Source organism: Pleurodeles waltl, chromosome 3_2 (assembly GCF_031143425.1).
Source record: "Pleurodeles waltl isolate 20211129_DDA chromosome 3_2, aPleWal1.hap1.20221129, whole genome shotgun sequence".
NCBI classification, from domain to species: domain Eukaryota; kingdom Metazoa; phylum Chordata; class Amphibia; order Caudata; family Salamandridae; genus Pleurodeles; species Pleurodeles waltl.
In genome coordinates, this window is record NC_090441.1 from 159,165,374 (window position 1) to 159,179,572 (window position 14,199).

The 14,199-nt window shown below is 41.4% G+C and overlaps 1 protein-coding gene across 4 annotated transcripts in view; it reads left to right on the forward strand.

The window, feature by feature from the left end:
* Positions 1-14,199, forward strand: part of SMARCAL1 (SNF2 related chromatin remodeling annealing helicase 1) — a 303,996-nt gene that overhangs the window by 93,252 nt on the left and 196,545 nt on the right. For all 4 annotated transcript variants that reach the window (XM_069227057.1, XM_069227058.1, XM_069227055.1 and 1 more), the window contains exon 5: positions 3,725-3,775. In XM_069227057.1, the coding sequence (XP_069083158.1) occupies positions 3,725-3,775 (51 nt within the window). The remainder of the gene's footprint in view (positions 1-3,724; positions 3,776-14,199) is intronic.

The following is a 14,199-nucleotide window of genomic DNA, read 5'->3' on the forward strand; positions in this document are numbered from 1 at the left end:
CTTTCGACTCCTAGGTGACTCTGCCTGGGCTCTTCCCTCCGCTTCCGCATCTCGCTCACCAGGCCTCACTCTGCTGCCGTGACCTACCACGCAGCCCTACTAAATTCTCCCGCATTTATCTCACCCTGCTACTATGCTTTCCCTAACCCTACCACGTACTCTTCCCTCCTCCACCCCCCTTTACTCATCCCAAGCCTTTGGGTTGAGTAAATTAAGGATATACTCCCAATTAACACTTCTGGATTTCTTTCCTCCTCCACCCCTCCATTACTCCAGTCAATCTAACTAACTCTCATATCCGCGGCTCAAATTAACTCATAATAATACTAAAACTGTACTCATTATTTCCCGATACTAATCCATCACTAATTCTTGTAGGGTTCCAGAGTAGCGTGCTACTCACCGAAAAGTGCTTCAACGCCTCGTCAGGGGTAGTAAGCGCTATATAAGTACGTTTACAATACAATACAATAATCAACAGTGCAGGTTTGTCATCCTGAGTTCAACGAAACCGAACAGTATTAGGCTGCTCCCCTGCAATCTAATATTGTAACCAGACTTAATAAGCCTCTGCTTTTCATACCACCGTATGGATACAGCAACTCTCATAGGTAGTGCGAACACACGTGGGTGGTTGGGACTTCCCGGGCTCAAATTCCCTGGGCGCACATCCCCACCTGCTAATGCAGGTGGCACTTCAGTTCAACCACCAATGTGTTGTTCGTGCGCCCTGGGTTAACCTGAGCCCAGAGACTCTGTTGCTATTAGGAAATATGCAGGCGTAAATATGCGCATTATGGTCACTACAACCATGCGCTCCCCCTATAGGAACCACTCCACCTGGCCATGACCATGTACACCTGAGGTCACGGAGACTAACCTACCTCCCCCCCCCCCCCCCCCCCCCCACAAATCCATATCTGGCTCTGCCAGGGTAATCAATGCCAGTCTCAGTCAATATGGTTTGCGTGTGCACTTACACACTGCATTACTAGAAGGGAAGGGCTCTGAGGCCTAGGCTCTTGAATATGAGAACCGACAAAACCTACTTGAGAGAAGTGAAAAATCAGAGGGAACCGCTGCCTATACGCGTCAGGTCTAACAGACCTGACAGAGGTCTGTAGTTGATTTATTGCTATTGAGGTCTCAAATTTGTGTACCTTTGTAATGTTATGTTTAGTATTTAGTTGTGTGTGAATTAAAGTGCCTTTTCTTTTTTAAATTAAAAACACTGGACAGTGAGTAATTATGAACTATTGTCCACTGTGGAATTCTTTCACTTTAATTTCACCATTTTAGTTGCTTTAATTCATTCTTTTGACTGCTTTTTTTTTTTTTTTTTAACAACATTGCTGATATTCAATTTCTAATTCAACAGAGTGGCTGTAACTGTTATAGTCCCCCCAACTTCTGGAAAGACTTGCTTTAATTGCATGTTAGATGCTTTAAAAACTGTATGATGATAAAACAGAGTGGTTGGTTCCTGAGACCCATTCTTAGACATAGATCTTGGTTGGCTTAGTCCCTGGTACTGTGACCAAAAATATTGGTGTTACTCTCAACGCTGATATTATCTTCTGTCCACATGTCCACAGAATTGCTGGTACATGTTAATCGTTTTGAAGAGCTTAAGGAAATGTATTCCTTGCCTGTGAGTTGAAGGTAGGAGATACAATCCGCTATCTCATCCTGTTTCTACTACAGGAATGCAGTCTTGTGTGATCTACTGCAATATCTTACCTGTTGCCTTCAGATTGTGTAAAATGCATCTTCAATATCTGTTACCTAATTTATGCTTTTGTTAAACCCCAACTGGATTTCCTTCACATGTTACCAATGGATAAATGGATCTTGTTTAAGGAGCTGTGCATGGTGCACAAGTCACTTGCTATCACTTGTGCTGAGTATCTCAGCTCTTGGTGTAAGACCTAAGTGCTCTCGTTTTTTTTTCTGGTTCCTGTTGCCAGTTATATAGAAGTAAAACACTCTATGTGAGTGCAAGGTGCATCACACTAAAGCAGACCTATTAGCATTGCCTGTTTAGTTTGTATTCATTCAATTTTTCTGTTTAAACTATGCTGTTAGTTGTACCTGGGAATCTCAAAGTCCTTTTGAATAGACTGCAGATAGTGCAGAATGCAGCTGTTAGGCCTCTATGCCATGTCCCTCGGTATGTCTCAGTCTTTGCCCACCTGCGTGACCTTCTCTGGTTGCCCAGTTAAAAACGGATCCAGTTCAAGGCATTGTGTATTATGTATAAGGTGATGGCGCAGAGGCCCCCGGACTATATCAATAAGCTGGCCACTCCTTACGTCCCTAAGTGTGTTCTACGCTCACGAGCCTGGGCCTCGTGATTACTGTTCAGGTGTAGCTGGAAGGCAAGGAGGCCAGTCCTTTACATACCTTGGCCCTAAGCTCTGGAACTCGCTTCCCCTGGAGTTTGAACTGTCGCTTCCCTTGGGGTTTTTCGTAAGAAACTAAAGACTTGGCTTTTTTAATCTTTCGTGGATGGTTCTATTCTTTCTGACAGCACAGGGAAGCTCTTTGGGCAGATATGCACTCTGCAAATGTCCTGAATAAAATAATAATAATAGTGATAATAGGTTACTCTAATTCAAAGCCAATGGTATATTTTCTTTGCCCCAATAAAATCATATTTTGCTGTGTTGGGCATTAAAACGAAAAGGGTTTCCATACCTGTTCCATGTACACCTGCCTGGTAGGATGCACCCATGCTGTTCTTTTAGCATAATCTGCGCTGGTTATTTTTTTGTTTATTAACTATTTTTACTGCAAGCGTATTGCTGCCACGTTTAGGGACAATATGTTTTTCCTTTGAAATCGAATTTATTTGTTTCAGCTGAAAACAAATTACATTTAAAAAAAAAACATTTTTATTGATTTTCATAACATCTCGATCATCCCACATGAGATACAAGAAAAGTACCATATTCCACATTTATACCATACAAGGCTGGATAGCTTTCCCTCACTCCCATCCAGAAGGCCCAAAGAACAGTGTAAACGTGACATTCAGTTGTGTAAAAACAAATAACGTTTAATGGGGCTGGTGTTGGCTAAGAGCTTCTCATTTTACTAAATCTATTTCTACAATATAATCCTGAGAGCTTTCAGACACACCTCTTCATCCATTGGTCTGCTATTGTGTGATTCACGGTTTTCTTCTGCCAACTAGAGCATACTGCATAGGGAAGAGGGTCAGCCCATTTCAGCCATTGGCTACTTCACTGTGAGTGATCACATTCTGCCCTTTCGCAAGGAGCACATCCACACACACAGAGTAGTTCACTTAAGTGAAAAGGGCTACTATGGTAATGTGTGCTTTTTGAGATTAAAAAGAATATTTTTGATTTTAGATAGTTTTCTTTTTTGTTTTAGGTTGATGAGGGGCCAGCAGCTTCTTAAGCAATAACGTTTTGCAAGAAAACACAACAAAACAAAGCAATCAGTGACAAAGACGAGGCTTGTAGGCAATACCATAGCTATTGGCTTTTTTTTAATGCAACACATGTGCAGTTTAGCAGAACCCAGTCCTACTGCTTGACAAAGCATCTAATTTAGTTGTCGATATAAACACTTTTCGAAGCCACATGTACATAGCATTAGTGCCACAATGGTACTGATGATTTCTGTTTGTTTCTCTGTCGCTTTTCTTTGCTATGTTGCTGTGACATGCCTGAATAGTTTCCCTTCTTCACCACAGACATGAAGACACGGAAGTGGAGTTTTCTGTTGGAGGACTACCAACGCTTAAGTGAGTTCTCTGATTTTGCTTTAATATTGTTTGCTATGAACCTGGGTGATCATTGCTGCTGGTCTTTGGACAACTCCTTCCTGTATGGCATGTCACTTTGCATGGCGCGCCAAGCACAACACCCTTTTACACAAATGGGATTCACTTATTGATGATAACCGTTTTAAAACCAGATCCAGGTTCAAACGTGGTGGAAAAACAAAGCCATGTGGTTGTGGACATCCCAATTTCTTATCATATAATTATTGCACACTCTACAGTCGTTGCAACAGTGGAATTTCTTGCAGTGTTCGTACCTTGTGATTGTACCTTTTAGCTGCTATGGGTTTACCTGGTCTCTGATGCTGTGCCATAAACTGATTTGTTTAAGGTTTCCTATATTAATGGACACTTTTTCAGTAGCCAAATCCTGCTGTAAATAATTGATTGTGTGGCCCTGGTGTTTGGTGCATTATTATGGATTTGCACATTATCCATCATTTTATGCATAATCTGAAGATTACAGGCAAAAAATTTTATTCTAGCTCAAACGGATCAAAAGTTACTAAAAAGACAGCAGCGTGTGTTGCCGTGGAGTGAAAACTTTGCAGTGGTTCACTGGTCAACTTTCTATGGCTTATGTCTGTATTTGTGTGTCAAAGTGGCACTAATGAGATGAAACCTCTGCCCAGAATGTGTTAACATGTGTAAAACTGCCAAATCAATGAGTAATTTTTCAAACAAAATGTGCTGTATTTGCCACATAATTTGCCTTTTCTTGCTGCATAATTTAGCCAACCCTGCTTATAATATGGTCCTCCCCTGATGTAACGTATAAGTCCAGCGGCCTTGCATATAGCGCCTCAGTTGTGCCTTTGACGTGGTGCGGGAGCATTATATACAACTATTATATCCTTAGAGCCCGCCGTAGCGGCTCTAGAACATTGGAATGTTGGGAGCTCAATTGAAGACAGTAGAGTCCTCTAGGCTTTTAATGGCTGGTAAAAACCTGGAGCATCAACATTCCAGTGTTTGTCTCACTGCAATAGCTGTGAACAAAGGCCTCTGGGAGCCCGAGGTGATTCCAGTCCATGAGGGCTCCATGACAGCTTTGTTTTATTTAGAGGCAGAATGTTCTTATAGCCTGCAGTAGCCAGGCTATGCCCGCCATTAAAGACCTACTTCAGTGTTAAAGGCCCGCTCCATTGTTAAAGGCCCGAGTCGAAGGCGGGGGGATTTAAATCCCCTCTGGCTCGGGGAGGCCTTTGTTCACAGCTGTTAAACAAACATTGTAATGTTGGAGCTCCAGGCTTTTACCAGCCATTAGAAGCCCAGAGCATTCAATACACTTCAGTCAGTCGTGCCCCCAACACTCCGATGTTCTAAGGAGCCTTCAAGCTATTTTACATTAACTTAAAGCTGATGCCAGTTATATCACTGAAGTAATCGAACAGTTCTGCCCTTCGGCTGCGAGTCACAATGATCTTTTCAAGCCACTTTTCGAATCTTGCCTTGTTTGCTAAATAATCTGTTGTAGACTCAATGTTCGCAATAGAAACAAATCGACAAACCTCAAATATGTAAATGTCTGTATAGCATGACCGTGTAGTTACACTGACTTTTCAGCTGCTGCAAGGGCCCTCCCACCTCTCTCTGACATAGATCCTGCCGGGTGTGTCCTCCATCACCTTCTCCATGGAGGACATTTTATTTTTATTTCAGAGAGAAGTACTCTACCGATGCTTTAAAATTCACGGTAACCCCAATTCACTCAGTGCAAGGCCTTACCCTGCCTCTCCTGCGCCTCTGAGCACATTGTCTCTGGCACCTTGCGAAGAAGTCGCCTTTTAGTCCTTCTCGGCCTCTGCTTTCTTTCTTTGGGTGGCATGCTTTAGTCTCAGCATCCTCTAGGGCCAACGTCTGAATTGCCGTCTCAGGGGCATCGTTGGCATGTGGTAGAGAAATGCCCCCTTTGCACTCATCCAGCCTTGTCCTCAGCCTTCCCCTCTGCAGCCATGCCCCTGCTCCTTGCCACAAGGCTTCTGACGCCAAGCCTCCACCTCCCCAAATCCGATTTTACTGGGGGTGCTGCGAGGTTACACCTCGTTTTGCTGGATGCCAGAACCACTACCTTTTTTGGTTCATTCCCCAGGACAAGCGCTGCCATCCCTACTGTCCCCGGAGTGGCTGGACTGCGGGTTACTTCGGGTCTAGGGCTCATCTCAGGAGCTGAACAGACCCCCGGCATGGCACCTCCATGTTCCCGCACCTTGGGCGCTCCATTCTGCATTTGTCATGCACACCAGGAAGCGAAGCACAGCTCAATATTGAGATTTGTTTTTGTCTGTAGCTAATGTTTTTAATTTGTCATTTGCATTCAGTATAATAATCCATAGTTAGCAAAAAGTGGTCAGACGTTTTAAGGAAAGGATGAAGAAGCTTGGTCAGTATTTGAAATCTACGTTTGTTGAATGAATAAACTTTGAAAAAATTGCAGTTTTCTGACAGTGTTGTAATTTAAGTATCAAAGCATGCAGGCTTGTTCCTTTGTTTGTGATTACGTAAATCTATGCATATGTTCTCCTCATTTGATGGCTCATTTTAATTTGAATCACAATTTAAGTATTGAGATACTGCAAATGGTCATTGGTCCTCTACTTTCCTGTGATGTCCATCTTAGAGTGTTTTCTTTACAATTCTTTATTATCAATAATACATTCCAAAACCATTCAGATATGGTTATCCACACACAGGGCCATCTTTGAATGTTTTTTTAAATAGTTTTCAGTCTTGAAAGTTTCAGGATGCCAGACACGCTTTAAATCCATCTGGCATGTTCAAATCGTTAAGAATGCAAAAGAATTGAAAACAACCCATAACATTTCCATACGTGCGCACACAGAAGTGGTCTTCTTTGCATGTTTTCTAACTACTGTATGAATAACAATCAATTAAAAACGTGTAAGATTGCTGCCACATGTACACAAGCATTGACAAAGCCTGTAGTTCTACAGAAGGCCATTTCATGCCAGAACTATTGACTTTGCTAATGCTTATTATGTTGGTGGGTTTGTCTAGAAGGGTAGGTTTTCGTTTTCCAAACAAAGGCCCTCACTCGTGATGAGAAGTGTATTTTTTGGGTTGTTTGTTTTGACAGTGCGACCTGACTGGCTTAAAGTAGACATTTGTTTGAAATCACTTAAATTTCTAAAGCAATTTTATTTTATTGGGTGCATTTATTAAGTGTGAATTTGGTCCATAACATTGCAGCAATATGCTGATAGGTGTACAATGAGAACAGAAGGCAGCAACTGTGCATAAATACAGAGGGTATGACGAACCTCACAAGAGGTGAAGTGGATGGGGGAAGGATGCTGGGTACCAATAATAATAAAAGAAAATATTGAAATTCAATTTTGACCAAATCACAAACACATGAAGAGAGATTTTGGGGGTCTCAGGCTGACAAAATGCTTGAACCACATTATCTGAAAACCTCAACTAAATGACCTAGACCCACATTCACATAATGTTCCTTTCTTTAAACGCATTTTTCCGAGATTATTAAAACAAAAGTGTGCGTTTTAGTCACAGCAATTGTAGGTAATGCAAGCTGTCTGGGTAGGACAGGCCACAGAGAAGCGGAAACAAAGCAGAGCTCTGGGAGGGAAGGCGGCGGAAAGGATTTAAGGGTTTAAGGTACTTAAAAGAAGACATTTATGTGCAGAAAAAAATATTGGATTGTCCTGTAGACCAGGTGACTGGGTAGTGAGGGGGTGGTGAACAGTTCGGAGATGCTACTGTTTAACTTTGAGGTAATCCATCATATATAACAATATTGAATCAGACACAGCTTAGTTTGAAATGCAAACTGACGCGTTCAATGTGGTATTTTTAATATCTTGATTTTCAGTGGTTAACATTTTTAAAATTTAGCTTTTACAAAAAATTTGGTGGAGTTTGGATATTTTATAGCGGGAAGTCCATGACCTTTGCTTTGGAGCTTCTCATACAACATTTTACTGTAGACTCCCAGTTCTTTGAAATGTACAGTGCTAATGCCCACATTGAATCAAACATTTTTCATGGCAGACAGCATTGGAGAAGTCTTGATTGTTTTTTTGTAAGCAGTGGCACTTCTCTGTTTAGGGGACTGTCATCTCTATAGTCTGTCTAGGCATGGAACACATGGCTCTAAAGGAACTTGGGGAGCACGTGTGTGCAGGGAGAGCTGCTAGCAACCACTTCCATTTAACTAACAGGCTGCCAAATCATTGTATACACGGTAACTAAGAATCTGGTCAACAACAATCAGTTTTGACCTAGATTGGTGCCACTGTGGTTGAAAATTAGGGCAGTCCAATGATACAGGTTTTGTATCTATTAAGGAAAAATGAACGGATGATGGACGAGATGTGGAACAAATCAAACATTCACCCCCCAGTCAGAGATCTGGATTTAATCCATCATTTGTTTTCTTTTTTTTTTTATTCAATCAGCAGAACAGGTGTCTTGCACCATGAGCGTTTATAAACTAAAGGCGTGGTTGTCTGGGACTTCAAAAGGAGGACCAGTTGCATGAGAAGACCCGGAGGCTTTTGTTATGTACGGATGTTGCCTCCTTTCAGATGTATCTGTATTTATAGCATCCAATGAAGCACACAAGGAATGAGTTATGCCTTTGTGATGTATGTTATGAGTAACTGTCAAGAGCAACAAGTCCCTCTCTCCAGTGTTGTGCCTTCCTGAAAGGTCATCTGGAATAAATAATCCCTCTGTGACTCACGCTTCGCTCTAGAGATTTCCAGCTCTAATTTGAGTATGACTGGATTTTGAACCGTGAGTGATCTATTGAATGTGACGCACGCACACCATGACACCAGGGCCCTGTTAGTGAGATATAATTGCAATCTCCCAGGATTCTAATTTGTATTTTTGATAATTGCTCTAAATTAATGGAACCATACCCTGGGAACAAGCCCATATCTTTTTTCCCCTTGAAGATTGTCTATTGCTCATTATCTCCTGGACTACCCCTTTATTTGTGTGGATGTCTGCTTTAGGTTTTGCAGACTCTCAGTATAGTCTCATCTCCCCTAAGTTTTTATACTTTCGGTCTACTTTTTCCCCTCACCATTTCATTGCGCTCTCAGTCTTCCTTATATATCCTCTGAGTTCTGGCTGTGCCTGACTTCGAGCGCAAGCACCCAATGTAGTTTACATATTTTCTTTCATTTTTTTGCTTTTGAAAAGGTTACATTCAGTTATGTTTACAACCAGATGTATGTTGTTTTCAGGTTTGCTGACTGAATGGCTTTTATCACAAAATAATATGAAAAGTTTGCCTCTAGTTCACTTGCCTTTTTTATGACAACCATGTTGTTTGACAACTGTTCTGGGCATCCTTCATTGTGTGTGGAGATATTCTTCTGTCTGTGGATTCCTAGAGAATACTCATGACACTGTAGTAGGATGACAGATAAGTATCCTTTGTTTTTAGAACATAACTTAAGGATTCGTTAACTAGTCATGACGTGTATTCTTGCTGCAATCTTATCCTTAGCACTAAGAGGCTGTATGGTGAACACACACTTACAAAAAGCATATTAACATAAGCATTGTGCTGGTATTCCTTCATCCCTGTTCCTGTGTTGCAGCCAGAAGAAACTCTCCCTCCTCTCCCATGGAACAGGAGGCAAAATAAACAAAGATCAAAGGGAAAATTGTATGGTAGATATGTAATCTAGAAGGAGGAGAATTATACTGACACCAGCACAAATGTCACAATAGTGAGTAACTTTAACTTACTTGCACATCCCACCACCTTCCCTTCAAACACACAGGATGATTGAAACATCTCTCAACAAGTAAGGAAAGGCCAACACAAGCAGATTCATCAGAATAAGAAGAGCAGTGAAATTTTAAACAGCCATGGAACTAGAATGAAAGAAAAAAAAGAAAAAAGTTCACAGACTGATTTGTTCTATCCAACTTTTATATCACTTTTCATGATAACTTGCCATGGTGCTTGTTCATCATGTAAACAACAAAACATTTACATTGTTATTATCCCAAAAATTAATTACATCTTTCAAAAATTTGTCTCCAAAGAACCCTTGCCACCAGTTTTTATGCACAGCACACATATATTGTTGGTATATCTTGATTGCCAAATTGAAGCTTATACACAAAGGGTGATTTTCAAATTTTGTTGTTTCATTTGATCATGAGAATAATTCTTTCATTTCTTCCGTTGAGGTTTGTTTCCTCCTCAAAATGTCCATGTGTTTCGGTTTCTCCTGTTTTTGTAGGCCTTCTTAAAACAAGTAGGACCCGCAATTTAAAGTAGAATTGAGTGCTTACAGGCTAATGAGCCAACTTATTTCTTTTGATCACTCTCATACTAACAAAATACTGATTTGCATCTGCCCAACATAAGGTTAAAAATAACTGTATATTCTTTAATGTATTCAGATTCGTTAGGGCATTGCAAACATCCCAGCACTATTCTCATATCATAAATTTCATGTTGCTCATGAAACTTTTTCTGTAATAAAGTTTCTAGAATTGAATATTTTAAAGTACTCTGGATTATATCACCATTATTGCTTGTGGGCACTTGAGGGGCCCATTTCTTTAAAAAGGAAGACCAGTACCTATCAACAGTTGCATGATCCCTCTCTTGAGTGCCACCTAAAATACATTCTTGCATCTGTGTACTTAATAATTGTTTGTTCACCACAAATATATGCTGCAACATGGAGAAAATAAATACATATGAATTTTTACACATTTGTCTGATGCCGTAGTCAATAAAACCATTATTTGTAGGGACCTGTTACTGTATCTTCATTACTATCTTGTTCTTTGTCCCAAACTGATAAACAATGGGTTGTGATTTTGTGTTGTGTTTCATTAGTAACATGAGGCTTCAGCTGTGTGTTAATAGCTTTCTTTGCATTTTGCCAATCTAGTCCAAAACAAGAAGTAGTTGAATAAAAGGTGCCCTTCGTTGTGGCTTTTTCAGCCCCTTTTGTAGTAACTTCCATGCTTTTGTAATTTAGAAATAGGTACCGTTGACCTTCAGTATCCTCCATCTCCAACGGAGATCAGGTCAGCATCTTAATCTTGAATCTTTCTTGCATGATGGCGCAACATTTTGAAAATGGTGGTTCCCATTTTGTTTACCACATTACTTATATTGAATTTCCTCATGAGGAATCTAATAAGAATAGTAAACAAGAAGAACCCCTTTCATATGTGATAATAACTTAATTACTTATTATATTTTTAAGAAGGGGTATTATAGTTAAAATTTTGTTTCACTGGATCAAGCTAACCTTGAAGTTTACCGGTACAAATGTCCGCCATGCTGCCTCATTTGTTATAACCAAGCATCGTGGTACATATGTTTGAGTTAAAATGTGACACCAACTTTGAGGGATTCACATTTAATGAACGGATGTATGGTAGATTATGCAGTGAGGATTGGGATCCAAAACTCTGTGTTTCCTTCCACACTACCTGAAGATTTATATCAGATAGTGATTATGTATGCACTAAAACATTGCTGCTGTCTTCAAGATCCTTATGTCTGTGAAAAATCCGCTGGATTATATAGTCTGGGATTGTGATTTGATTCAGTGTGATTGTTGGAAGTTGTTTACTTATTTATGTAAATAACCATTGAGAAGGGAAGAAGAGGAAATTCCTCTAACCTTTACCCTTATCTGTTAAACTCATTGAGTTTCTTTGCAAGTCGTATTTTGAAAAATCTGTTTGGTTAATGAAAGCTGTATGAGCAATTTATTACTTTCATATGGAGCTGGAGGTCCAAAATAGTTGTGACATGTCATTTTTCGTTGTAAATCTGAGGTCCATTGATAGATTGTTTAATCATACGTGAAATTCTTGTTTGGTCCTCTTCAGAATGTCTCAAGTTTAGATGCCATCAATGAAACACCCATTTATAAATAGCATTTGGTAGGGCTTTTCTGGGTAAGTTTGTTTACTTTCTAAGAATGGCATAAACAAATTTGCCATCTCAAGTGGGGTTGAGTATCCTGTAGCAACTCCTTCAATTTGTAAAAAGAAGCTTTGATTGTACGAGAAGAGATTTTTGTTTAAGAAGTTTTGATAAGGTGACAATTCTGCAGGTGTATTCAGTGGTTGACTTCTCTTTTGCCAGTTTTTGGACTAACATCCATTTCCTCTTTCACTTGAACAACGGGAATGGAATCCTTTGTGTATGCAGGTGTTTCAATTACAAGTGGGTGTATTAAAAAACAGCATACAAATGGGTGTAGAAAAAAACAGCATGCTGTGAACTTGGTTCCTGGACACCTTTAAACTATTGGTTGTCCCAGTGGTTTATCTCTTTTTTGTCTTTTTGGTAGGTCATAGATGACCGGTATTTAAGGTCTGTTCTCATTTGCAAAATCATATTTCTTTTTGCTGGTCAGTCCTTCATCTAAGGCTTATTTTTTTGGGGGGGACTATTTTTATTGTTATTTTCATTAACGACAAAGCCTGGACAAATATCAGTTTGCGATTATAGGGGCTATGTCCGTTACTTACAAGCCAATGTCAAAAGCAAAACAGAACTCCTACACCGCCCTCACCCATCCCCCCGGAGGACCGACTAGGACCACAAAGAGACTTTGTGTTGTGAAACGTCAAACCATGGACAAGACTAAAGTCGGGGGAGAATCCAACTACCGCCACTCCAGTCCACTCATATCTCCCTCCCCCTCGCCCACCATCCCTTCCAGAGAGAAATGTAATATCCGTTTGCCCCATATCTTGTGAAATTTCCGGGGCAACCTCTACTGAGATAAGTGGCCTTTTCAGCCATCATGTACACATCCATGCCTCTTGTTTACTCCTGCTTGTGGGGCTGCTCTCCGACCAACTGACTGCTTTGCAGACAGTGAAAAGCGTGACGGGTGCTGGTGCACTCTATGCACCGCAATATTGCTGCCGGCTCAATTACAAGCCGGGTGTCAATGTTGTGGGCTGTTTCCTGCTGGGCCAGTGCCGAAAACTCTGTTTCAACTCGCTGACACAGCGGAAGACTCTTAAAAGGGGCCGTGGGAAGGGTTACTGGCTGTAGCCCGACCGCTTGAGTTTGGCGGGTGGCCTTTTCCACCCACCAAACTCATAATGAGGCACTTGGTGTCTAAAGGGAGGGGGAAGGAAAATATGGTCCTAAGTTCCTCAGTAGTTCCACTACAAGAGGACTGCATTCAGAAACAACTCCAAATTATATGAAAGAAGAAACCATCAGTGTAGTTGCATCTCGAGCATTGCGGTTTAGGGGCCCTTCCTATAGCGTGGAGTCAGTGTCTGTCATAACAGACCCAGTGAAGGATTTTATATTGAACTAACCGTAACCGTGTCTTTATAGCCACCTCCCTAGGGTTCCTCAGGCTGCCTCGCAGTCGATGTCCTCCATATCGCCCATGTTTGCAACCCATTTTTGGCACAGCCTGTTAAGGGTGTCTGGTTTATTATTAATGTGGGTTTTGTTGGCCCTCCATCAGTAATCACCCTTCTAACGGCGCGAAGTCAAGGATACCCGCACCGCGGAGACCCTCCATCCTCCATGCATGCCACAGCTGTGCATATTTCAGGAATTGGTTCCTGTTCATTGTATAGTCTCGCTGGAGCAAGGAGAACAGCATAATATTGCTGTTTTCAATGAGGTTGCCCAGTCAAGAAATCAATCTTAGGTTCCATTCTCTGAATCCCTTCAGTTTGTACATTTTGGGAAGCCATCTCCCCTCCCATAGCGACGTTTTCCTCATGGGCTTACCATGTCAACCAGTGGATTTCATAGCTTTATCCTAGGCCATAAGTCTACAGTTATTCTTGTTTTTGAACCTGCCTTGCTGGTGTTCATTAAGTCCAACTAGGTTTGTTGTTGTAGCATAGTTACCCTTAACCACATCGGTGCGGGCTTCAGCCACTGGCCGACGCCAGCACACCCTTCCTGGTGCGGGTCACACGGAAGAGCTTCCGTGTCTCCTCCCCGCTCCCCCTGCCCCTTCTGACGTCACACTTCGTTTTCCCCACTGGAGCAGGAAGCAGCAAGTAAGGCCGCTTACTAAACAGGCCTGAACGGGCCTCCCCACCGTTCGGGAAGGCCTTCTTTGAAATGGGAGATTCTCCCCTTTCAAACAAGACCTTCCTAAAACGGTTCACCGGGGGAATGCTGGGTGGAAGGAAGTTTGTGGCTCCCCCAAGATTCCAGAACTTTCCATCACCAAAATGTAATGAAAAAGTGTTTTTTTTTTTTGCCACATTTTGAGGTTTGCAAAGGATTCTGGGTAACAGAACCTGGTGAGAGCCCCCCAAGTCACCCCATCCTGGATTCCCGTAGGTGTCTAGTTTAAAAAATGCACAGGTTTGCTATGTTTCCCTAGGTGCCGGCTGAGTTAGAGGCC